The sequence below is a fragment of the Cervus elaphus genome, chromosome 5 (assembly GCF_910594005.1).
Source record: "Cervus elaphus chromosome 5, mCerEla1.1, whole genome shotgun sequence".
Taxonomy (NCBI): Eukaryota; Metazoa; Chordata; class Mammalia; order Artiodactyla; family Cervidae; genus Cervus; species Cervus elaphus.
The window spans coordinates 63,066,568-63,090,522 of record NC_057819.1 but is presented as its reverse complement, the minus strand read 5'-3'; the positions used below and the strand labels follow the sequence as shown (position 1 = coordinate 63,090,522).

Sequence of the window (23,955 nt, the reverse complement as noted above, 5' to 3'; positions counted from 1 at the left end):
ATTGGAAGGACTGACGTTGAAGCTGAAACTCCAATATTTTGGCCACCTGATGCGAAGAGCGGACTCATTTGAAAAGCCTGTGATGCTGGGAAAGATTGAGGGCAGGAGGAGAAGGGGACGACAGAGGATGAGATGGTTGAATGGCATCACCGACTTGATGGACATGGGTTTGGGTAGACTCTGGGAGTTGGTGATGGACAGGGAGGCCTGGTGTCCTGTGATTCATGGTGTCGCAAAGAGTCAGACATGACTGAGTGACTGAACTGAACTGAATTGAGATGGTATGAAAGAATTATTGTTAATTTTAATAGGTGTAACAATAATAGTGAGTTATGTAAGCACATGTCCATTCTTACAAGAACGAGAACCCATGAATCCTTTCTAAATCTAAGCTAAACTCTTGGGAATTCCCTGGCGGTCCACTGGTTAGGACTTGGCACTTTCACTGCCATGGTTCTAGGTTCAATCCCTGGTGTGGGAGCTGAGATCCCACAAGCATCATGGGGTGACCAAAAAGCTAAACTCTTGTACCATACTGGAGAAATCTCCTCTGGTCTTCAGCCCACAGTGCTGTTATTTTCATGGTGATGACTGCATGACCTTAAAAAAGTCACCTTTCCCCTAAGGCCTGTGTTTTCCTGTTGTACCATGAAGGCACTAGAATCAGCTGATGCTCTCAAAGTTTCTTTGTAGATGTAACATTGATTTATGAATTGCTTATCTATTTGTATTTGTTTGTCTTTGTCTATTGCCTCTGTTATCCCTCTACAAACACTTTCTTAGTTTTGATTTAGCCATCAAGAAACATTTTGGGTGGGTCTCCCATTTTACTGCTCCTTTGCTTCTTCTAAGAAAGAAAGTACGAGTGGAAGCAAAAGAGTAAGTGTTGAATGTCCATTCTGGAGATTTTCCTGGAGATAACTCTTCCAACTCTGTCTGTCTCATCATGCCCTGTCTTTGGGTCCTAGATTCTGTGTTCCCAGACTGCTACCCTGTTATCATTAACATTATCTTCAAATACCTCTGTTGGTTTGGGAAGTGGCAACATGGTGGTGTTGGTGAAAGCTTTATTAGTTGCCACGTGGCTTGTTGCCTAGTTGCCTTTTCATCTCTGCAAAATGGGAATTACTAATACCCCACAAGATCTGGGTAGGAATTAAATGAGATACAGGGCAAGTACTTAGACTATTTAAGCACAAAACAGTAAGTAGTAGCCACTGTCTTTATTAGTGTTTTTGTTGAACTAATATCCCAGTTTTAAGGCCTGTCTTAATTCTATCAAACAGGTCCTCTTGATGATGGCTTAGATTGATGTTAATGGTGCCTATAGACCAGGATTTCTCAGCCTTGGCACCATGGATGTTTGAGGCCAGGTGATTCTTTCTTGTGGGGGGCTGTCCTGTGAATTGGGGGATGTTAAGCAGCATCTCTGGCTTTAACCTGCTGGATGTCAGAAGTACCACCCACCCCTAGTTGTGACAACCAAAAATGTCACCAGGTGGGGAGGAGTGGAGTGCAGAGCTAGCCCCCTTGGTTGGGAACCGCTGCTGTAGAGTAAGGATGCCACTTCAGGTTGCAGTCATCTCTTGGGCACCCTGGGAACAAAACAGGGACAGCAGTACATTTGCAGGGGGTTTAGCTTTGTATCTGTAGTACCAGGAAAGGTAGATGGATTCCATTGTCTCTTTTCTATCAGAGCAGTCCTTTACACTGGAAAACGGATAGTTCCCTTTATGAAAATCTTGTAAAGAATTATTGATTTCTCTAGCCAGTGTGTCACAGGCCCTGGCCTGGCAGCAACAGACAGCTATGCCCTCTATTGAGAGATCCAGTTTGGTCTTAGTTCTTGAACTTGAACAAGAAATAGTTCCACTAACCAGCATGTCTTGGAACGAGCCCATATCTTGGCATTTATGTCAGGGCCAAGGCCTGCACAGCCTTCTAGAGACAGCCCCGTTCCTCTTCCTGCTCTTTGCCTCATTGGCCTGCACTCACTTTCTCCATAGGGCCCAGTTCTGCTCTGAGCTCCCTCCTATGTGCCCTGGGTCCTGCTGCCTTTTAATCAGTCTCCCTTTGCAGGAGTTGCTTCTGTTCTTTTGATCACTAAAGTACAATATTTTTTGTTTATTCATTTGAATTTATACTAAATGAATTTTTCCTTTCCCTTTTGACAGCTAGCTTTCTTAGTCTATGGCTTTCATTTTGTTATTTAGAAAATAAGATTTGATACTTTCTCTTTGCAAGACAGTATGATAGATACTGTTAGAAGATCAGGAAGATGACAACGGAAGTTCTTCTCTTCTCAAGGTTGTTCTTACCTATTCGGAAGAAGTAAAGCTGTGTGCCATCAATTTCTGATGGAATATAGCAAGAGGTACAAATAACTAGAATCAAAGGGCAGGTGTGATTTTGGAGTTGTACAGAGATCTTTAATAGAGCTTACTAATAGTGAATGGAGGTAATTGGTATAGTGGAAGGAGCTGAATCTTTTGAGTCAGACAGTCCTGAATAAATCTGTTAAATATTTGGTGTATTTGGCAAGTTACTTAACCTCTTTGATCCTCAGTTTTTGTTGTTGAGTGTGTCTTTTCATTTGTAAAAGTGGAATAAATAATACCTTCCTGAGTTGTTAGGGCGAGATAAGATAATTTTTAAAGTGGCCAGTATAGTAATTGATATATATATATAGTAATTGATACAAAGAAGATATAAAGTGAATACAAGTTCCTGCCATAGTTGGAGGTGAGATAAAGATGTCATGACACCCAGAGAAACCACTTTGGTAGGCAGCATGATTTGGCTCTGGACTCAGCTTTTTAGCTTCTGAAATTCTTGTCAGAGCACCTAGAATAGATCAAATTCGAGAGACTGACTCACTAAAATTTAAGAGACTTGTGCATGAACCAGGATGTTGATTTGCAATAAGGACTATTCGTGTTTATCATTTGGCATTTTCATTTTTCCTTATCTGGGCACACCTTCTTGATGTTGAGTAGGGAAACCAAATTAGTAAAAGAGTGATGGTTTGAAGAGGCTTCAAAGATCAGAACAAGTGGAACTGGCAAATCTCTACAAGCATTTCACTCAAGAGGATGAAATATCCCTTCTTCTAAAAAGAACTGGGTGAAAGAGTGCTTCTCCATAACAGAACATGTTTTTCTAAATATTTACAAAGCTTATGTTCATCAGACTCAGAGTGTCTCTCCTTTCACAGCCCAGGGTCTGATGAACACAAAGGCATCTGGCTTTTGTTTTCTTCGATTCCATGTGGAGACCCTTCCTCCTCCTAGTGATGTTTTTCTTTGGTTAGTACCAAATACTGTTGGTAACACTTAAGCTTTGTCTGGTATGGTCTCATTCCTGATATGCTGCCTTGAGATTATACCCAAATCTCCATGTTTAACTTATTCCTAAAACACAGAATCATGTAGTTACTGATATTTTCTACAGAAAACTCTCTCTTTTCATCTTCATTATGTGCATGTTTTACTTGTTAAGTTTCAGTTTTTGAAGATCTTGGTGAGCAGTTGGTAGCATGGTGCTGTGTAGTTCCATTCCCCCGTTACCCAAGGTTAGTGAGTAGTTAGTTCGTTTCCCAGTGCTACAGTATTAAAAAGTATCACGCCAGACATCGGGTGTGTGAAACAAGCAAACTGAACGCCTTGAGCTCAGAGTTGTATCAAACACCTTCTAAAGTACCTTCCAACTATTGTATGATTTTAAAACCTGTTTTTATCTCTTTACTTGATTTCTTGGCTTTAATAGAACATGTTTTTCTAGATAAATACAAAATTTATCTTCATCAGACAAAGAGTCTCTCTCCTTTTGCAGCCTAGGGTGGATCTTTAGATCCATCCTTTTCACTCATATTCTTTTGTCATTTCTTACTTATTTAGTATCTCATATATTTAATAAGTTTATCTTTTGCTGAAGCATTTTTCCAGTGTCAGTTATTCCTTGCTTGCAATTCTGTAGTGCTATCATCTAAAAAATAAATCCTGAGATCTTATAAACATGCACAGTGTTCTTTTGAGTATAGATTGTAATTAGTCTTTGAATCCTGCTTATATTTTACATAATTTTTACATTTGGGAAATTAATTTTTTTCAATGTTCTTAATTATTTTCTTCATATATGGAAGGATTTTTGATGGCCCAGATTTAACTTCCTTATTTTTATGTAACTGTCTTATCTTTGCAGTTATTAATGAAAATTTTCATTTTCAGTGATTTTATTGGTGTTGAATGAAATTTGAGCAAGAAATGTTCACTTTGCTGCTGTTCATTTTACCATCTTCCTGAAACTCCTAATTGTTTTTCACTATTATTTGTCTAGTAATATGGAATATCCTGAATCATTTTAATCAGTATCTTATGAAATTAATAAATTAACTCACTGCTGGCCAGCATAAAATCTCATGTTCTTAATGACTCTTCATATATCAAGAAAAGGATGGGATTCAAGCAGCCATACAGTTCTTAGTGAGACATGTTCTTAGACCCTTCTCTGAACAGAACCATGCAGTGCTCTCAGTGGGATGAACAGGAGACTCAGAAATACTCTCTCCCCAAACTTCAATTTAACCCCACCCCATGCCTCTGCTTAATGTCTGACTGCTAAACAGAGTCAGTTTTCACCTCCAGACCCTTCCCTATTGCATTTGTAGAAGGTGGCTGTTGTGTCTGCAGTGATTCTTGCCTCCTGATATTTACACCTTGTTGAGTCACCTCTAAAGAATAGAATACAACAGAAGTAACGAGATGTCTTTCTGGTTATAGAAAGACTGCAGCTTCCCTTTGGGGTGTTTTCTGTCACTTTATCTTGGATCACTCACTGTGTATGAAGCCAACTGCCCTCTCTCCCCACAGAGAGGCCTCTGAGAGTGACCTTGAGGCAGGTTCTTTCTGTCAATAGTTGAACTTGAAGATGACTGCAGTTTGCAGCAGCAGCCTCTTGAAACACCGTTAGTAGGAACTACCTAGTTAAGTCTCCCTGATTCACAGACACTCTAAGAGACAGTAAATGTTGTCTCCAGTTTTGGGGTAATTTGTTATACAGCAGTAGATAGCTAACATGCTGCGCTAGGCTCCTCTTGCCTAACGTGCTTCCACTGAAACCTGCTAGTCCTCCAAGTCCCTGATTTTTCTTTAGAACTCAGTCTAGTCCCAGACTGGATGGTTTTAATTTAATTCAGCCAAGGGCAAGCTAGTTCACCTCTCTGGACCCTAGCTGCTGCTTCTGTAGAATGTGGGGGATTGATTGGGTCAGGGATTTCCAGATCCCTTTCAGCCCTAAAGTTCTCTGCTTCTGTATTTCCCCAGGCCCCGACTCCAGTTTCATCCAAAAAATGAATATGAGAAATAACAGAATCAACCAAATTTTATTCACACGGGGCACCTTGCTTTCTATGTTGACCTGTAGGAGACAAGGCAGCAAGCAGATGTGGCTCCTGGGGGCTGTGCCTCGAGGGAGCTGACCTGCTTCTTTTTTGCTGAATCTTCAAAATCTCTCCTCAAAATCCTCAACTTAAAGCATTTCCTCTTTCTCCCTCAGCTAGTTAGGGTGGCCCCAGGAATATAAGAGGCAGAAGCATTACCGGGAAGAACCTGGAGAAGTCTGACCTGGGGGTAGCAGAAAGCTCAGCATATGAGACAGCTGACTTCTCAATCCAAGACTTGTAGAAACTGATGTTTGTAAATACCCCAGGCTTGTCGATTCCGATGCAGTTTGATCCCCAGTTCATCACTCCTGCTAGAACCCAGAAGTCCTTCACTCTGCACATCAGGGGATCTCCTCTACTGGCCTGAAGGAGAGAGGACATATGGCTAGGCCATGCACAGGGCAAGAGACTAATAGTTTAGCCAAGAGCTGTGGAGTTTGGGCCTGTCCCGACACTTCTGGATTCACCCAGGGACCACAAAGCTACGAGACGTGGAGGAAGCACTCTGGGGCCAGGAGGGGCTCTGAAAGATGCCTGTAGGAGTGGGTTCTTACTATACACGCGCCTGGCTGCCCCACTGGGAGCCGGGAACAGATCATGGCTTCACTGATGGGCTCGGCTCCTCGCAACAAGCTTTCTTTCTGATACTTCTTGCACGTCTGGAGATCAATGAGGTGCACTTGTAGCTCCTTCAGTGTGTAAGGTGGTGTCATAGCTATAAGGTCAAAAAGGCAAAGCTGTGTTAAAAATTAGGAAGCAACTTTCAGCTTTGGATACAGTTTCATGCCTTTGATTTTCAGGGATATCTCTGATTTCAAGTTTCTGCCCCCCATCATAAGCAGTACTCTGATTTCTGGTTTGGCACATGGTCTCAAGGCTGCAGTCCCTAGGTCTGAACAAGACTAAAGGCAGTTGTTCCTGCTCAGATACCATAGAGAGCAGAACAATCTTTTGATTTGGGAAAGCGTACGATAATGAAGATGTGAGATTATGTTGTTTGGCTTTGACATGTACTTATTATGTTCCATGGAATGTAAGAAGGTGGATCTGATATACTGAGAGAGTCAGGACTGTTGGTGTGTGAAATCCTCTCAGTCTGACTCGGGACCTTCATGTCTGCTTCCCCATCCGCCAGCCCACACACATTCTACCGGGCACTGGAGGGGAACTGAGAACTCTCTTCTCATTAAGTTCAGTGCCTTGGCCTTTTCACTTTTAAGGTCTTAGAGGTATTGTAACATAGCAGCAAAAGCTGCTGTAAGTAAGCAAAGTAATTGTAGCAGCAGAAGTAACAAGGAGGCAGAGGGAAGCTGGGGGTGAGAGGAGAACTCAAGTCTGCAACCCTTCGGATTGGTTGCTAGAGAGTAAGAGCACACCGCGTCTTTTGCCAGGAGTGGGACAGAGAGTGAGGGGGATGTCAGTGGAGCAAACCGAGCTCAGAAAATCTACTTATCCTCACACTGGAATATCCCAGGATTGTCCCATCCAGTCACCCAGCAGGAGGCTGCGTTCTTCAGCTGGACTGCTGATGTCGGGAGACAGATGGGCAGGACCAGAGGGCTGAAGGAAAGCGGGCGGGCCAGCTCTGCCACAGCGATGGCACTGGGTGCGTGTCCCTGGACGCCGGGGTAGGGGATAATCCTGGACACAGGGATGATCGCTGTTTTGGGGCCTTGGTAACCAGAGACCTGAAGTGACCCCACCAGTACCTCATATTTTCTGGGGTCCTTAGACCTGAGAAGATGAGCAGAACAAGTAGCATGGGTTCCTCGTGCCTCAGTCGTGCAGTGTCCCAGCAGAGCCCATAGTTCTGGAGGTTGTATTTTTCACCTGGCTAAGCATCATTTCTTCAATAAGTGCCTAGTATCTCCTGAATGTATAAATGAAACTTAGACATCACCTGGCTGTCATAGGGCTTTTGGTCTCAAGGGTTGTGTGTCTGTGTCAAAAGAGATAGCTTAGGAGAGAGGCAGGGAGGCAGAGACAACACACAAGTAAACAAGTATAAAATTTTTAATTGTGAAAAATCTTAAGACAATAAACAGGATTTTAAGGTAGAAAGTAAAAGATGAGGGAAGAGCCTATGGATTGGATCAGGGAAGGTCTTGTTTAAGAGAGAACCTTTGAACTGAAGCCCATAGGGCAGGAGCCAGCCATGTGAAGAGTTGTGAGGAAAAGCATCCCAGGGAAACGGTGTACGCACAGGCACTGAGGGTGCGGAGAGCGCGGCAGCTTCTAGAGATAGGAATAAACCTGGAGTAGAACGGGCTGATGCGGAGACGAGCAGATACCTGGTAGTTCATGGCTTACAGATTTTATCCTAGGTTCCCGAGCAGTGACTGGAGGATTCAAAGGAAGGAATGACATGATTTTGCTTCAGATTAAAAAAAAAAAATCACTTTGTTGTGTATATAAAGGTAGCAAAAAACAGTCGTTGTGATGTGGATGAACCTAGAGTCTGTGATACAGAGTGAAGTAAGTCAGAAAGAGAAAAACAAATACTGAATATTGGTACTGACGAACCTATTTGCAGGGCAGGAATAGAGGCGATACACAGCAGGGACTTGTGGACACAGAGGGGGAAAAGGGAGGGTGGGATGAATTGAGAGAGTAACATGGATAAGTACACTACCATGCGTAAAATACACAGCTAGTGAGAAGCTGCTGCTAACACAGGGAGCTCAGCTCGGTGCTCTGTGATGACCTTGATGGGTGAGATGTGAAATGAGGGGTTGGGAGGCAGGATTGAGAGGGAGGGGATGTTTGTATACATATGGTTGAGTCACATTATTGTACTACAGAAACCACCATGTTGTATAGCAATCATATTCCAATTAAAAAAAAAGCCTATTATGCTGTTGCAGTGGTCAAGGAGAGATGTACTAGAGTCAAGAGTATTTTATGGAAGTAAAACTGAAGAATTAGGTGTTTGCAGTGAATGTGGAGGGTAAGGGAAAGTGAGGCTTCATATTTCTGAGCAACTGGCTGTGTTATCGCATGAGATGGGAAGAAAGGGAGAGAAAGGTTTGGGATATTGGTGGCGGTAAAATTGTAGTTCTCATTTGATCACGTTGTCTTTGAGATAGCAGTGAGACAGCGGAATAGAAATGCACCAAAACTAGAGTTAGGAGCTGGTGATGAAAATGTGGATGCTATCAACCAATCTGTGACCTTTTAAACCATAGGAATAGGGGCAGCCACCTAGAGAGAGGGAAGAGAGCTTAGAACCATGCACCCAGAATGGTGTCAAGATGTGGGTAGGGAATTAGATGGGGAGAGAGTGGGAAACTTTTTTTAGACATTCATTTCAGTCAAGATGATTTTCAAATGTGGAGAGACCTACCTAGTACTGAACTAGCTAGGGCAGGAAACATTTGGACTTCCTTCTTGGGAACTGTTTCGGGTAGTGCCGGACAAACTCCTCTGCCCTTAGCCCAGGAGCCCCTGTCACCCACCTCCCTGATGGGTCTCCCCTAAGCAGGGCCCGCACTCACCGGAAGCAGCTTGCCACTGTCAGCACCCACTGCTTTGAGATGAGGGAGGCGGCACAGACGTGAGACAAGCCCTGGCGGATGCTGACCTGCCAGGGCCACTGCCCCACGTTGGCCTCCAGGCCGGAGACGATGCCAGAGAAAACCGCGGGCCGCCCGCAGACTGCCGACGAAGAGGAGAGAGGCCTGGGGGCCTGCCCTGGGACCCTGCCCCCCACACCCCCTCCCCACGCCGGTGTCCTCTCCTCGGCACCAGGCCCCTTCCCGTGTCCCCGGGCACGCCAACCCTGAGCGGGGCGCCTTACTTGACTTGACGAGATTCTCGGGTTCCTCCTCATCTGTCCCTGGAGAGAGAAAGGGGGCAGTGCGGAGGGCACCCAGAATGGCTTCTTATTTCCAAGGGCCCCTGACGCCCCCGCCAGGACTCTCCTCACCCCAAGAGTTCACCTGAGATCCCCAACAGAAGAGGCAGGAGGAAGACGCAGCCCGCAGGGCCCATATTTCTGTCCTCAGAGTCTCCTCCTCCTGCTTTCTGGACTCAGATCCCAGGGCAAGATCAGCTGGGGAGCAGCCTAGAAGCGGGGCGGGAACCGGCTTCCCCCCCTCAGGCGGTCCTGGGCTCCCCACTCTTCGGTGCGCACTCCGTCCAGATGCTGGAGGGTGCAGCCGCAGGACCCGGGAGGAGCCAGGGCCTCAGCGCCCCCTACTGCCGGGGCGGACCAGGGTGCGGGGGCTCCTGCCTGTGGGGGACGAGGGGTGGTGGGGGTGGGCGCTAGGAGATTGGCACAGACACCGTGGTGTGGGCCGAGGTGGAGTTCGCAGGCTCGCTCTACCTCCTCCACCGCGTCTCGGGGCTGCCCAGTCGCTCCCACCCACTCCCACTCCCTGCCCCAGCCGCTCCCACGCCGGCCAGCAGCGCACTTCTGAGGCAGGTCCCTGAACTCGGGTCCGGAGGGCCGGCCGAGGCCTGCCCCGAGTCCTTGGCCTTGAGAATAGCTTCAGGACTGATAAGATAAAAAAGAGGAAGTACACCAGTCAACTGACCAATATGTTCTTTCTCCCTTGCCCTTTTGTGCTTCTGTCTCTACCTGGTGTAATTGGTTCTTTGCCTTCCTAAGTCAGGGAATACTTACTGGGTTTTTATGGTGTACAAAGTATTGTGCTGACTGTGGAGCAGATCTGTAAAGGGGTAGGCATCTTGGGGGTGCCTGCCTCCAAGGGGCTCACACTCTGGTCTGAGAGAGGTGGAATGAGGAAGTAACTCTGGAGATTTCGACTTGTACTTGGTACCTTACAAGTACCCTCATTACGAAAGGAGGGGCAAGTGTCTCTGAGAGCCGAGGACAAAGCACTGTGTGCTGGCCCAGGCTGTCAAGCCTCATTCATGGCTTCACCACAGTCTGATTTTTGAGAACTTTTGTTCCTTGGTAGCTCAGATGGTAAAGAAACTGCATGTAGTGCAGGAGACCCAGGTTCCATCCCTGGGTCAGAAAGCTTCCCCTAGAGAAGGGAATGGCAACCCACTCCAGTATTCTTGCCTTGAGAATTCCATGGACAGAGAAGCCTGGCGGGATATAGTCCATGGGCTTGCAAAGAGCTGGACACAGCTGAGCCACTAACACTGGCACTGGCTGATCCTAGACAAGACATATCACCTAAGTGCTGAGCAAATGTTACTGCTGTTTTTAAAAACATGGCCATGACAAAACAGTTACTGAGACTCTAATGTTCCATATCAACTTCTTGGCACAGAAGGGCATCATGAGTACAATAAAAATGAATGAGATGAGAAGGCCTATAGAAATAAAGAGGAGAGATTATACTTCCAAATATCAAGGATGGAATTATTATAATTACTGAAATAGAGAATTAATTTAACTTGAAGCTTTCAAGAGATCAAGGCACAGGGGAAAAACTGTGATCCAAAAACAGGGTGAACGTCCCTGGTGGGTTTCCCTGGTGGGTTTCCCTGGTGGCTCAGAAGGTAAAGGATCCACCTGCAATGTGGGAGACTTGGGTTTGATCCCTGGGTTGGGAAGATCCCCTGGAGAAGGGAATAGCAACCCACTCCAGTATTCTTGCCTGGAGAATCCCACGGACAGAGGAGCCTGGTGGGCTGCAGTAACAGTGGGGTCACAGAGAGTCAGACACGACCGAGCAATGAAGCACAGCACAGCACACTTAGCTCACACCTCACGTCTTATCCCATCTGGTGAGAAGAACCATACCCTTATTCAGGAAATAACTTTTCCCCATTGTCAGTTAACTCAGTGAGTTTGTTACAGTACTGTAGGAAGCACAGAAGTTAACATAGTAAGTGGTTTTATAGGTGATTGAGAACATTTCTTGTTTCTTATATTTTTTCTCACAAACGGTGATGTCATCATTTTGAATCATGGTAAAGTCATGTCTGTGATGAACTGAACTAACTTAAAAAGAAGTGTTGCTATTTCTTGTTATGTAACTTGAAATAAAAGTAGAGTTTAGAGAAGATTCCTCTTTCCTCTTTCAAATACCACTCTTTCCAGCTGTGCTTTGGTGCGGTCCATGTTCTCTGCATACCCTTTGGACTGTCTTGACTTTTTATTGATATTTTATTTCCTAAATAAGATAAAGAATAAATAGAGGTTTCCTAAGGAGTCTGTCTCATGTTGCTGCTCTGTGAGAGCCCACCTCAGCTTTGCCTGATTTTTAACTGTAGGAAGGACAATCCAGAGTCAAAAAAATGCCCAAAATCTCAAGATATCAAGTCTCTTCTCTCTCTATTTAGAATAGATAAGGTCTTAGAATAGAAAGCAAAATTAATTATGGCCATGAGGCCAGCAGTTAAATATTATGATTAAGGTACTAATGTGTATAATTAATAATGTAGACAATTAAAAATTCTGCAGACGAAAGGTCAGTTTAGAATTGGTTATAATTCAAGTTGGGGTGTTTTTTTTTGTTTGTTTAAAAAAAGAATAAACTAGTGTCTATAAATGTTGAATTGATTCTAAACAGTTTAACATGATATAGAAGCTTGACAGTATTTTATGTTTGCATAACATTGTCATCTACACAGTGACTCTGGTAAGGGAGCATATTTTCATCTCTGTTTTATAAATGAGGAAACTTAGAACCTTGGAGGTTATATGACTTAACTAGTTGCATCATACTGTTCACCAGCAAAGCTGGGAGTTGCTTCTGTTTCCTAGTCTAGTGCAAGTGCAAGTTGCTCAGTCGTGTCCGACTCTTTACGACCCCATGGACTATACAGTCCATGAAATTCTCCAGGCCAGAATACCAAGTGGGTAACCTCTCCCTTCTCCAGGGGATCTTCCCGACCCAGGAGTCAAACTGGGGTCTCCTACATTGCAGGCGGATTCTTTACCAACTGAGCTCAGGGAAGCCCTCCTAGTTTAGTAATCAGATTTAAATCTAGATTTTTTTGATTCATGGTCTCGAAATCTGACTCCACACTACAGCACCTTCCCAAGTCCAGGAGACAGAACTCATTTATTCAGCAGTCATGTTTTCGATGGCCGTGCCAGGTACTGTTCCAGAATAGAAGCATGACGACATAGAAAAAGGGCTTTCCTGATAGCTCAGTTGGTAAAGAATCCGCTTGCAATGCAGGAAACCCCGGTTCGATTCCTGGGTCGGGAAGATCCCCTGGAGAAGGGATAGGCTACCCACTCCAGTATTCTTGGGCTTCCCTGGTGGCTCAGCTGGTAAAGAATCCACCTGCAGTGAAGGAGATCTGGGTTCAATCCGTGGGTTGGGAAGATCCCCTGAAGAAGGGAAAGACTACCCACTCCAGTATTCTGGCCTGGAGAATTCCATGGACTGTGTAGTCCATGGGGTTGCAAAGAGTCGGACACGACTGAGCCACTTTCACTTTCAACATAGAAAAAGCCCCGTCATCATGGATTTTTTATTTTAATTTGAGGTCAGATATGACAACTTCTTAGGAGAAAATTTAAACAAGACAGGGTTGCCAGAGTGGGCATCATTTTTAAATAGATTGGTTCAGAGGAGGCGTCAGTGAGGTGATTTCTGAGCAGGAATCTGAGGAGAGAGGCAGTGAGCCAGGGGCTAACTGGGGAAAAGGGATTGAAGCCCTGAGTGTAACTTACAAGGCTCTTGAGCAGAGGTGTGTTTGGGATGTCTGGGAAACACAAGCTGCAGCAGAGTGGGCAAGGGGCTCCCATGATAGGAGTGAGGTCAAACCAGGGGTAGGGTCACACCACATGGACTCTCAGAGACTACTGTAAGGCCTCTGGTTTCTAGTTTAAGTAGAATGGCAAGATTTTGGCCTGACAAAGGATCCTACTGGCTACTGAGTTGAGAATGGTCAAGGGTAGAAACAGAGAGGTCAGTCAGAAAATCATTGCAATAATTCGGACAGGAGGTGATGGTGGCTTTGGACAAGGCCATGGAGGCAGAAGTGGTAAGAAGTGGCAGATTTTGGTGGCATTTTTAAGGCAGAACCAATGAGATGTGATGATGGATTGGTTCTGGGTGGGAGTTAATAATGACTCCAAGGTTTTGGGCCTGAGCCAATTGAAGTGGAGACTGCCCATTTACTGAGCTGGGGCACCTGGAGGAGGAGCAGGTTGTTGAGGGTTGAAGATCATTTACAGGCATGTTTAAGACACTTGCCAGATGTCTAACTGGAGATGTTCACTAAGTAGCTGAATATACAAATCTGTAATCAGGAGATTGCCACAGACTAAAGGGCTAGATTAGGGTGGTGTCAGCATGTCATAGTATTTAAAGCCAAGAGATGAGGTAAGGTTGCCTAGGGAATGAGCATAAATAAAACCCTCTGTGAGTTTAAGCATTGATCACACCAAAGTTTTGATTGAGGTAAGCAGGAACCGATAAGAGACCAAGTGGATAGCAGAGAGGAAGGCAGAGAGCTGGTGTAGTATTCTGGAAGCCAAGCGCAGAAAGCATTTCAAGAAGGAAGAAGTGATTGGCTGCCGAACGCGGCAAACAACAAAGAAGCAACCTTTGGATTTGGTATCATGAAATGAATTCCAGAGAAAGAAGAGAGCTTGGAGACGGCAAATATACAGGCAGTTTTTAACAGCAATTTTGTTGTTAAAGAAAGTAGAGGCACAGCTGGCAGAAGAGCCTGGGTGGAACAGCGTTTCTAATTTTTGTTTTAAGATGAGAGAAATTATGTCATGTTTGTGTACTAACGGAATTATCTGAGAGAGAAATTGATGCAGGAGAGAAAGTGGGAGAACTGCTGAAGTTGTGTCCCTGAGATAAGAGGGGACTGAGCCTAACTCACTGGTTGAGGATGAGGATGCTTAGACTGGAGCACAGACCTGTCCTTCCTACAAGAGCACAAGCAAGCATGTGGACACAGATGCTGGTTGGCGGGAAATGTGGTGGTAGAAACTGTCTCCTGATGGTTTTCATTTCCTTGGTGAACTAGGAAAGAAATCATCTGCTGAGGATGGGAAGGGAAGTGTTGAGGACTTAAGCAGAAGTGAACTGAGTGTGGGAGATGAATGGACCAGAGAAATAGCAGTGTGACTGCTGGGCACAGAAAGTACCCACTTGAAGTGAAATTGGCAACGGTGTGTGTTTACACGCAGTGTTCAGCAACAGGGGTGGAGGCATGGGGGGAGCAGAAGGGTGACTGACCAAGTTGAGAATTTCTAATGATCGTGTGGTGAAGGGGGAGGGGAAAGGAATGATTATAAAGATAAATCAGGAATTTAAACTGGAAAAGAGGAAAATTAAGAATGGGGAGGGTAGAGAGTCAAGTGAGGTAAAAAATCAGTGGATTATAAATCCTAATGGAGTTGAAAAATACTGGAAGTGGCATTCTTGCCATAAGAAGTGTAAGATAACGTGTGCTGGGAAGGTGAAATGCTTGACGTTGAGATCGTGGAGAGGATGCAGTTGTTGGTGATCCCGGGACCAGAGAGGACCACAGAGGTGGTGTCTGAGGCCGAGTGAAAAGATCATTTAGTTTTGAGGACAGATTGTGGTAGAAAGGCAGTGACTGTCTTCTCAGGAGCACTCAGAGGTCCGAGGTTCTTGCACTTTCCCTGAGGCCTTCAGAGTGAGGACCAAGCAAGGCCCCAGGCTGGAGAGCCACTGAAACTTGAGGCTGCATTGCATCCATAGGATAGTGGACTTTTTTGCCTGATCTTCAGCTGCAATTAATCTAACCAAACTGCTCCTTTCTTCAGCTATAGATTTCCATTCAGTTCATAAAACTCCCCTGGAAGACACAGTTAGATCTAGTGCACATGTGAGCAGAGAGAACGCCCCTTCTCTCTTGGCAGGCAGGCAGGCAGACGGGAAGAAACCGAGAGTTAATAGTTATTATTAAAATGTTACTAGGCTTGGTTCCCTCTTCTGCTGCATGCTGAATCTCCTTTACCATTATTGAACATTTAAATAGTAGAAAAATGTATGAAGTAGAGTTTCCTTCTCATTTCTCTACTCCTAGAAGTCGTGGGTTGTTTTTGAACATCATTCCAGGTCTGTCTTTCTGTCCTCCTTTCTCTTTCTGCCTATGATTATGTATTTGTGTGGGGTCCTTGTCTTTCTGCCTGTACTTATATATTTGTGTGGGGTTTGTATACACATACCCATGCAGATGTATATTTACATCACAGAAAAAAGCAGAAGTATTCTTTTATGTGGTGTAACTTTTCCTACTCAAACTTTTTCTACTTCCCGTGCCCGTATATACCAACCTAATTACTTTTCTTTAGAACAGCTGCATAGCAGTACACAGTATAGAAATAGTATAAAATTAGGCCAAAAAAATCATGCCCTTGTTGATTGGACACTTAGGTTTTCTTTATTTTCTGCTATTATAAATTATGCTAAATATGTGTATTCTTTATTACTCTTCCTGCATACTTGGATGTTGCTGTGATATGAATTGTCCTGACATAGGATTACAGAAGGAAAGACCTTTTGTTTTAGAATGTGTCACAGTCTCTGTTTCTGAGACAGCTTTGAGAACATGCTGGGCAGCATGCACAATGGAGCCAGCACGTGGCCTACACTCTGCCTCTGGAAACTGACTATGGAGGGACCCCTCCTTTGTGGAGGAGGCCAGAGACTTGGCCTCCACTCGACTGGAAAATATCCAACAGCGCATAAGCCAGCCACTGTGATGCCCTTCCTCTTTGACCTTTAAGAAGCAGGAGTCAGCCCATGAAGTTACCTGTAGAAGAAAAAAAGAAAAATCTAATCTCTGTTGCAAAATCTTCCTCCAAAAAGCTGGCCCCCATTTATTATGCCTGAGGGCATCTCTTCCCACCTCATTCAAACTGGTTGTTTGTCTTCCCACCCTCTCCAGTTCAGCCAATCTGATAAGACCATGAGGAGAAAATATTTTAACCAGACAGTACTGTAATAATTGGGGGGAATAACTGAAGTTGGGAAATAAGAAAAATAGCGAGATAGTTTTACGCTTATTCCTTATGTAGAGTGTGGAATAGTAATGCTTCTCCAAATTCTGAGACTTTGCTAAAACAAAGCAGGCCTTAGCCAACACCTTAAATAGGAAAGTGGACATAGGCAGGGCTGGAGATTAATAGAAGTCATAGAAATACAAGGACAGAACTGATTTGTTTCTGAAAATGTTTCCAAATCTATTTTTTTTTTCAAATCTATTTTTTTTAAAGAAGTTTGCAAAGATTTCAAGTCTGCTGGTAAACCCAGATAAAGAATTGATTTCAGATTTTATCTAAGTTTAATTCTGAATTTCTGGTGACTAAATTGGAAAGAAATTTTGTATCAGTAATCAGGTTTCCAGATCTTTAAACTTTGACCTTTTTTGAAAGGAGAGACCTGTAATAGTACATATTGTAGATTTTGTACTGCTTCTTCAGATTCTCATGGTAATTCTATGGGCTTCCTGGGTGGGTTAGTGGTAAACAATCAGCCTGCTAATGAAGGAGCAGGAGACACAGGTTCAATCCCTGGGTCAGGAAGACCCCCTAATGGCAACCTACTCCAATAATCTTGCTGAGATAATCCTACGGACAGAGGATCCCGATGGGCTACAGTCCATGGAATCTCAAAGAGTCAGACACAACTGAGCATTCACGCATGCTTATTCTATATTGAATCTTATATTTATGAACTGGTAGTAAAAGTTATTTCTTGTTGGTGACTGATAGCTTTTTCTGATACTTTTTCAGAGAAACATTTAAGCTTTCAGTATGAAACCAGAAGAGCCAAGTATAATTTTTTTCTTTTATTTAACTAAGAAAATATATTTTAGTAGTGTGACTTTTACAGACATGATGAGGATATACCTAGGATGAAGGGTATGTGCAGACTCTGAATATATGTGTGAGCATATGTGTATTTTGGTTACCTTTATTTTGAATTTGTATTTGTCAGCAAAATAATTACATAGCCTTAAGTGCTTTATGGTTGGGTTTTCATGTAAGTGCACATCTGTTTAAAACGCAAAACAGTCTTGTAATATGCACTTAAATGTCTCTGAGGTTCACTTTATGTCTTTATGGAGAAAATGATAGAAAAGTAACAGATGGCCAACAAGGATATTAAGTTGACAGGGAAGCAACTGAATTTAGTTCCAGAATTTAAGAAATTTAAATCAGTATAAATTCACTTCAAGAAAATCTTGGGAGTATGTTTCCTCTGAAGTGTGTTTGTTTTGATTTTCTGGGGGGGTGGGGCATGCTGGAAAGGAAGGAGGGAGGGAGAGAGAGAGAGAGGGAAGAGGAATTAAATAGATTTGAACCCATGTTTATGGTTCCAGAGTCAGTGCTATTTCCACTTCTTCAAGAGTCTATTTTCTGTTGACCTTTATTAGAAGAAATTCTTGATACTCAGGAAGTTTTGCTAACCTTAGATCCTAAATATGCTTCTGACTGGATTATGCATGTTTGAACATGTAAAAATATTTTCTTGGTAAATTAAGTTTAATCTTTTACTTAATGTTCCCTACTGTATGGGGAGAACTTTGAAGCAAGGACCAGAAATCAAATGACACTAATGCTTCCTAATTAGAGAAATCTCTATTCAGTGCTAACTAAAAATATATTGGCTGGACTTCTAGTCAGCTAGGGTTAATTCTCAGCACTAAATTCCTGAACACTATGGGTAAAACACTTTGTTCACTTTAGAAGTAGCTAGGCTATTATGGCGGAGGGGTGGGTGGCTGGGGGAAGCAGTTAAGAAAACAAAAATCATTTAAAACTATCTTATTGTTAGAAAATACAGTTAACATGAAATAAAGAAGAATGGTCATCTCTGATGACCATCTCTGTCTGGAGGCAGGATGATCATATTTTAGTATTTTCTTCCTATTGCTTGTTGCCCATGGGCTATTAAAAATAAGTGTTTCTGGAAGCCTCAGTACTGAAGATAGGTAAATGGGAACACTTATACTGCCTTTTTTCCATAAGTACCAGGTAGCTTTAAAAGAGCAATGAGAAAATTATACCACTTATGCATAGCACCACATTGTTTTCTCAAAAGTAAAGAACTTTTTAATATAATACAGTCACATGATATGCAATTCAACTCAAGATTTGACTCTGCTGTTTTATTTAATCCATATAAAATAGATGCGAGGACTTCTCTGGTGGTCCAGTGGCTAAGACTGTGCACTCCCAGTACAAAGAACTCAGATTTGATCCCGGGACAGGGAGCTAGATCCCATATACCACAACTAAGAGTTCACACGCCGCAATGGAAAGATCCTGCGTGTTGCAGCTAGAACCCAGGGTGCCCAAATAAGTTATATATATATATATTTTATGTGTGTATATATATATATATATATTTTATGTGTGTATATGTGTGTGTGTATATATATATATGTATATGTAAAATGGAGGGGCTGGAGGTCACAGCAGGGGCTGACTCTCTAAGTGGTCAGAAGAGATCTTTTTAGGGTGATGGGAATGTTTTAAAATGATTGTAATAATGGTTGCACAACTCTGACAATTTACTAAAAATCATTGAATTGTACACTTCAAACAGGTTATTTTAAGGCCTGTAAATTATGCTTTAATAAAGCTGTTAATGTTTTTTAATGAAAACCTGGAAGACAGAAAATCTAAAAGAAAATATATTATTGATGAAGCTGAAAAATTTGTTAAAGATCTACCCTCTCTTCTCTCTTCTTCAGGTTTATAAGGCAGATCTGTCACACCTTAAGGAACAAATCATCCCAATATGATTTTGAACTGTTGTTTAGAAGATAGAAAATGAAGAGAAGTTTTCATTTACCTTTTTATGAAGGGAAAATAACATTAATATTGAAACAACAAAAAGATATTTTTCCTAAAAGAAAACCAAAGATCAATTTTGCTGTGACTATTAAAACAAAAATCTTTGGAAGAAAAATTATAGAAAAGAATTCAGTATCGCATTTGAAAAGTAACATACAAAATAGCAGTGTAGGATAGTCCTGAGTAGTTTGGGTTCTAGAGGTGGACAGGCTTGGAATCTCAGTACCAGGACCCAGCTCTGTGACCTCAGCAATTCTGCTTAACTTCTTTCTTTTCTTGTCAACAAAGTGGGACCAGTAAATAAGAAAACTTACTTCATAGGGTTCTTGTGAAGGCTGAGTGAGTAAGCACTCAGGAAAATGTCTGACACACAGTGAATGTTGGATATGACAATAACTGCATAGCTTATAAATCTTGAATGTGTCAGAATTTGTTACTCCTCTATTGTTGACCATTAGATTTGCTGTTACAAAGAGTGCAATAATACATATCTTCATATGGAAATTTATCTCACTTTTCTACATAGAATTTTAGGAGTAGATTTTAGAGAAAAAATCATAAACTTAAAAAAAAAGTGTTTATTGAAGTATAGTTGACATGTTGATTTCTGCTGTATATCAAAGTAATTCAGTTATATATACATATATTTTTCATATTCTTTTCTGTCATGGTTTATCACAGGATACTTCCCTATGCTATACGATAGGACCTAGTTGTTTATCCCTCTATATATACTAGTGGCTCAGATGGTAAAGAATCTGCTTGCAATGTGGGAGACCTGAGTTAGATCCCTGGGTCAGGAAGACCCCCTGGAGGAGGACATGACAACCCACTCCAGCATTCTTGCCTGAAGAATCCGCATGGACAGAGGGGCCTGGCGGGCTGCAGCCCATGGGGTCACACAGAGTCGGACAGGACGGAGCGACCAAGCACAGGCACAATCCCAAACTCCTAGTCCCTCCTGCCCTCCACCCCCTCCCCCTTGACAGCCACGAGTCTGCGCTGTCTGTGAGTCTGTTTCTGTTTTGTAGATAAGTCCATTTGTCTTGTATTTTAGATTCCACGTGTAGGTGATATCATATGGCATTTGTCTTTCTGTTTCTGACTTACTTCACATAATATGATAGTCTCTAGGTCCATCCATGTTGCTGCAAATGGCATTACTTCATTTTTTTTAATGGAAAAAGTCATAAACTTTTTAAAGGCCCATATTGCTCTCCAGATAGATCATCCCCTTCCTACAGATGATGGTAAGAGTGTCTGTATTTACATTACTCCCACTAGAATTGAACATCATCATTGCAAAGAAAATCTGAGGTAATTTGTTAAGTCCCAAATAGAATGTAATCATTTATATCCTTCATTTATTGAGAGCATACAACATAACCTTAACTCAAACATTGTCCCAGTTGAGTTCAATTCAGTTGCTCAGTCATGTCCGACTCTTTGTGACCCCATGGACTGCAGCACACCAGGCTTCCCTGTCCATCACCAACTCCCAGAGCTTACTCAAACTCATGTCCATTGAGTCGGTGATGCCATCCAATCATGGCATCCTCTGTTGTCCCGTTTCCCAGCATCAGGGTCTTTTCCAAGGTCTTTTCCTCACATCAGGTGGCCAAAGTATTGGAGTTTCAGCTTCAGCATCAGTCCTTTCAATGGATATTCAGGAATGATTTCCTTTAGGATGGACTTGTTGGATCTCCTTGCAGTCCAAGGAACTCTCAAGAATCTTCTGCAACACCACAGTTCAAAAGCATCAATTCTTCAGCCCTCAGCTTTCTTTATAGTCCTACCCTCACATCCATACATGACTACTGGAAAAACCATAGCTTTGACTAGAAGTACCTTTGTTGTCTCTGCTTTTTAATATGCTGTCTAGGTTGGTCATAGCTTTTCTTCCAAGGAGCAAGCATCTTTTAATTTCATGGCTGCAGTAACCATCTGCAGTGTATTTGGAGCCCAAGAAAATAAAGTCTGTCCCTGTTTCCATCTATTTGCCATGAAGTGATGGGACTGGACGCCATGATCTTAGTTTTCTGAATGTTGAGTTTTAAGCCAACTTTTTCACTCTCCTCTTTCACTTTCATCAAGAGGCTCTTTAGTTCTTCTTTGCTTTCTTCCATAAGGGTGGTGTCATCTGCATATCTGAGGTTATTGATATTTTTCCTGGCAATCTTGACTCCAGCTTGTGCTGGAATCAGCCCAGCATTTTGCATGATGTACTCTGCATAGAAGTTATATAAGCAGGGTGACACTATACAGCCTTGATGTACTCCTTTCCCAGTTTGGAACCAGTCTATTGTTCCATGTCTGGTTCTACTTGTTGCTTCTTGACCTACATACAGATTTCTCAGGTTAGATAATGTGGTCTGGTATTCCCATCTCTTTAAGAATTTCCCACAGTTTGTTGTGACCCACACAATCAGAGGCTTTGGCACAGTCAATAAAGCAGAAGTAGATGTTTTTCTGGAACTCTCTTGCTTTTTCAATGATCCAGTGGATGTTGGCAGTTTGATCTCTGGTTACTATGGCTTTTCTAAATCCACTTTGAACATCTGGAAGTTTTCGGTTCATGTACTGTTGAAGCCTGGCTTGGAGAATTTTGAACATTACTTTGCTAGCATGTGAGATGAGTGCAGTTGTGCAGTAGTTTGAACATTCTTTGGCATTGCCTTTCTTTGGAATTGAAATGAAAACTGACCTTTTCTAGTCCTGTGGCCACTGCTGAGTTTTCCAAATTTGCTGGCATATTGAGTGTAGCACTTTCACAGCATCATCTTTTAGGATTTGAAATAGCTCAACTGGAATCCCATCACCTCCATTATCTTTGTTCTTCGTGATTCTTGCTAAGACCCACTTGACTTCGCATTCCAAGATGTTTTGGCTCTATGTGAGTGATCACACCATCATGGTTATCTGGGTCATGAAGATCTTTTTTGTACAATTCTTCTGTGTATTCTTGCCACCTCTTCTTAATATCTTCTGCTTCTTTTAGGTCCATACCATTTCTGTCCTTTATTGTGCCCATGTTTGCATGGAATGTTCCCTTGGTATCTCTAATTTTCTTGAGGAGATCTCTAGTCTTTCCCATTCTATTGTTTTCCTCTGTTTCTTTGCATTGATCACTTGAAGAAGGCTTTCTTATCTCTCCTTGCTATTCTTTGGACTCTGCATTCAAATGGGTATATCTTTCCTTTTCTCCTTTCTTTTTCGCCTCTCATCTTTTCTCAGCTATTTGTAAAGCCTCCTCAGACAACCATTTTGACTTTTTGAATTTCTTTTTCTTGGGGATGGTCTTAATCCCTGTCTCCTGTACAATGTCACGAACCTATGTCCATAATTCTTCAGACACTCTATCACATCTAGTCCCTTGAATCTGTCACTTTCGCTGTATAATTGTAAGGGATTTGATTTAGCTCACCCCATGAACTCCTTATTGCAAAATTCAGACTTAAATTGAAGAAAGTAGGGAAAACCACTGTACCATTCAGGTATGACCTAAATTAAATCCCAAAATCAAAACATTTTCCCAAAACACTGGAAACCCTGAAATATAGAAATGTTGTTAGTGCTCCTGGAGTTGAGTTTTCATTTTCCTATTCAAATTGTATATGATGTTAGAATATTTACCTTTTGTAGCTTTGTTTTAGCAACTTAATCTGATGGAGAAATTTTCCTAAAAACATTACTTAAAAAATAATCTACCAAAACAGTTGCCACCAGGGAAAAAATTTTTATTTTCAGCTTTGTTTTATTTATTTATTTTGCCTCCCAAGACAGTTCTAAAGTCATGTGTCTCTCCAATACTTCTCTATGTTGTTCTTTCTCCAGGTAACCTCATTCCAATCTTTCAAATAACATTTTTTTTTTTTTTTTTGGTCGTGCCCCCACATGACATGCAGGATATTAGTTCCCCAACCAGGGTTTGAACCTGTGCCCCATGCAGTGAAATCTCACAGTCTTAACCACTAGACTGCCAGAGACATCTCCCAGTCTCTTTAGGAACTGAGAATGGGTCAGGTCTCAGAGAAAGAGTCATAAGCCTGCATTGGGCCAATGTATAAATCCAAATTTAGATTACTTTTCAACAGGAGCAAACCAGGAATGTTTATAGTCATTTACAGGGAACAGGTATGTCTGTCCCTGGACTGTCTAGCAGAGCCTTGGGTACAGTCACCACTAAAAGCTGGGAGGGTGAAAGGAATCCATCTCTGTCCTAGATTTGTTCTCCTACAGGCTTGACACTGCAGAGGGAGAAGTTCCTTTTCCTGGAGTAGAACTTTCATCTGAAATCTTGCCATATAGCCATGTCCCCTTAGTCTTTCCCTAAGAAACAAATTTAACAGGGAACTGTGTCTTGTTACACTTTTTACTCAAGACTTGAATGAATATATTAGTTTTAAGACTTTACGTCATAAAGGTCAGCAGTGATAAATTTCCTTAGCAGTTTAATTATTCTTGTATATATTTTAATTCTGTTTAACAGAGATTGCTCCTGTTCGTGTCTTCTTTGTTATAATTATGTTTTAGAGACAGACACGCGCATTGACACTTGGTTAACATTTCAATCCAATATTGAAAATGTTCTCTGTACAGATTACTTTAAATTGGATAGTACAATTGAGAGACAGTTCTGATGTGCATTTGCATCTCAGGCTCTTCCAGAATGTACATTTCATTTGATATATGTATCTTATGGCCTGTGACTATAACACAGTATAGTTAGGCCTTTTAAAAATAAACCTTGCATTTATGTTTAAATTTTAGTTTTAATCTCCTTTTT

General features: G+C 42.3%; 2 protein-coding genes across 5 annotated transcripts in view; one reads left to right on the top strand and one right to left on the bottom strand.

Annotated features, from left to right (window-relative positions):
* Positions 1-23,955, top strand: part of SH3D19 (SH3 domain containing 19) — a 196,659-nt gene that overhangs the window by 43,899 nt on the left and 128,805 nt on the right. The window lies entirely within an intron of this gene.
* LOC122694198 (serine protease 48-like) lies at positions 7,702-9,520 on the bottom strand. Its single transcript, XM_043902602.1, has 4 exons — positions 9,379-9,520; positions 9,237-9,275; positions 8,935-9,094; positions 7,702-7,779 (listed from the first exon to the last, which is right to left on the bottom strand). The coding sequence occupies exons 1-4, from the start codon at positions 9,428-9,430 to the stop codon at positions 7,761-7,763; spliced, it is 270 nt and encodes an 89-aa protein (XP_043758537.1). The 5' UTR covers positions 9,431-9,520; the 3' UTR covers positions 7,702-7,760.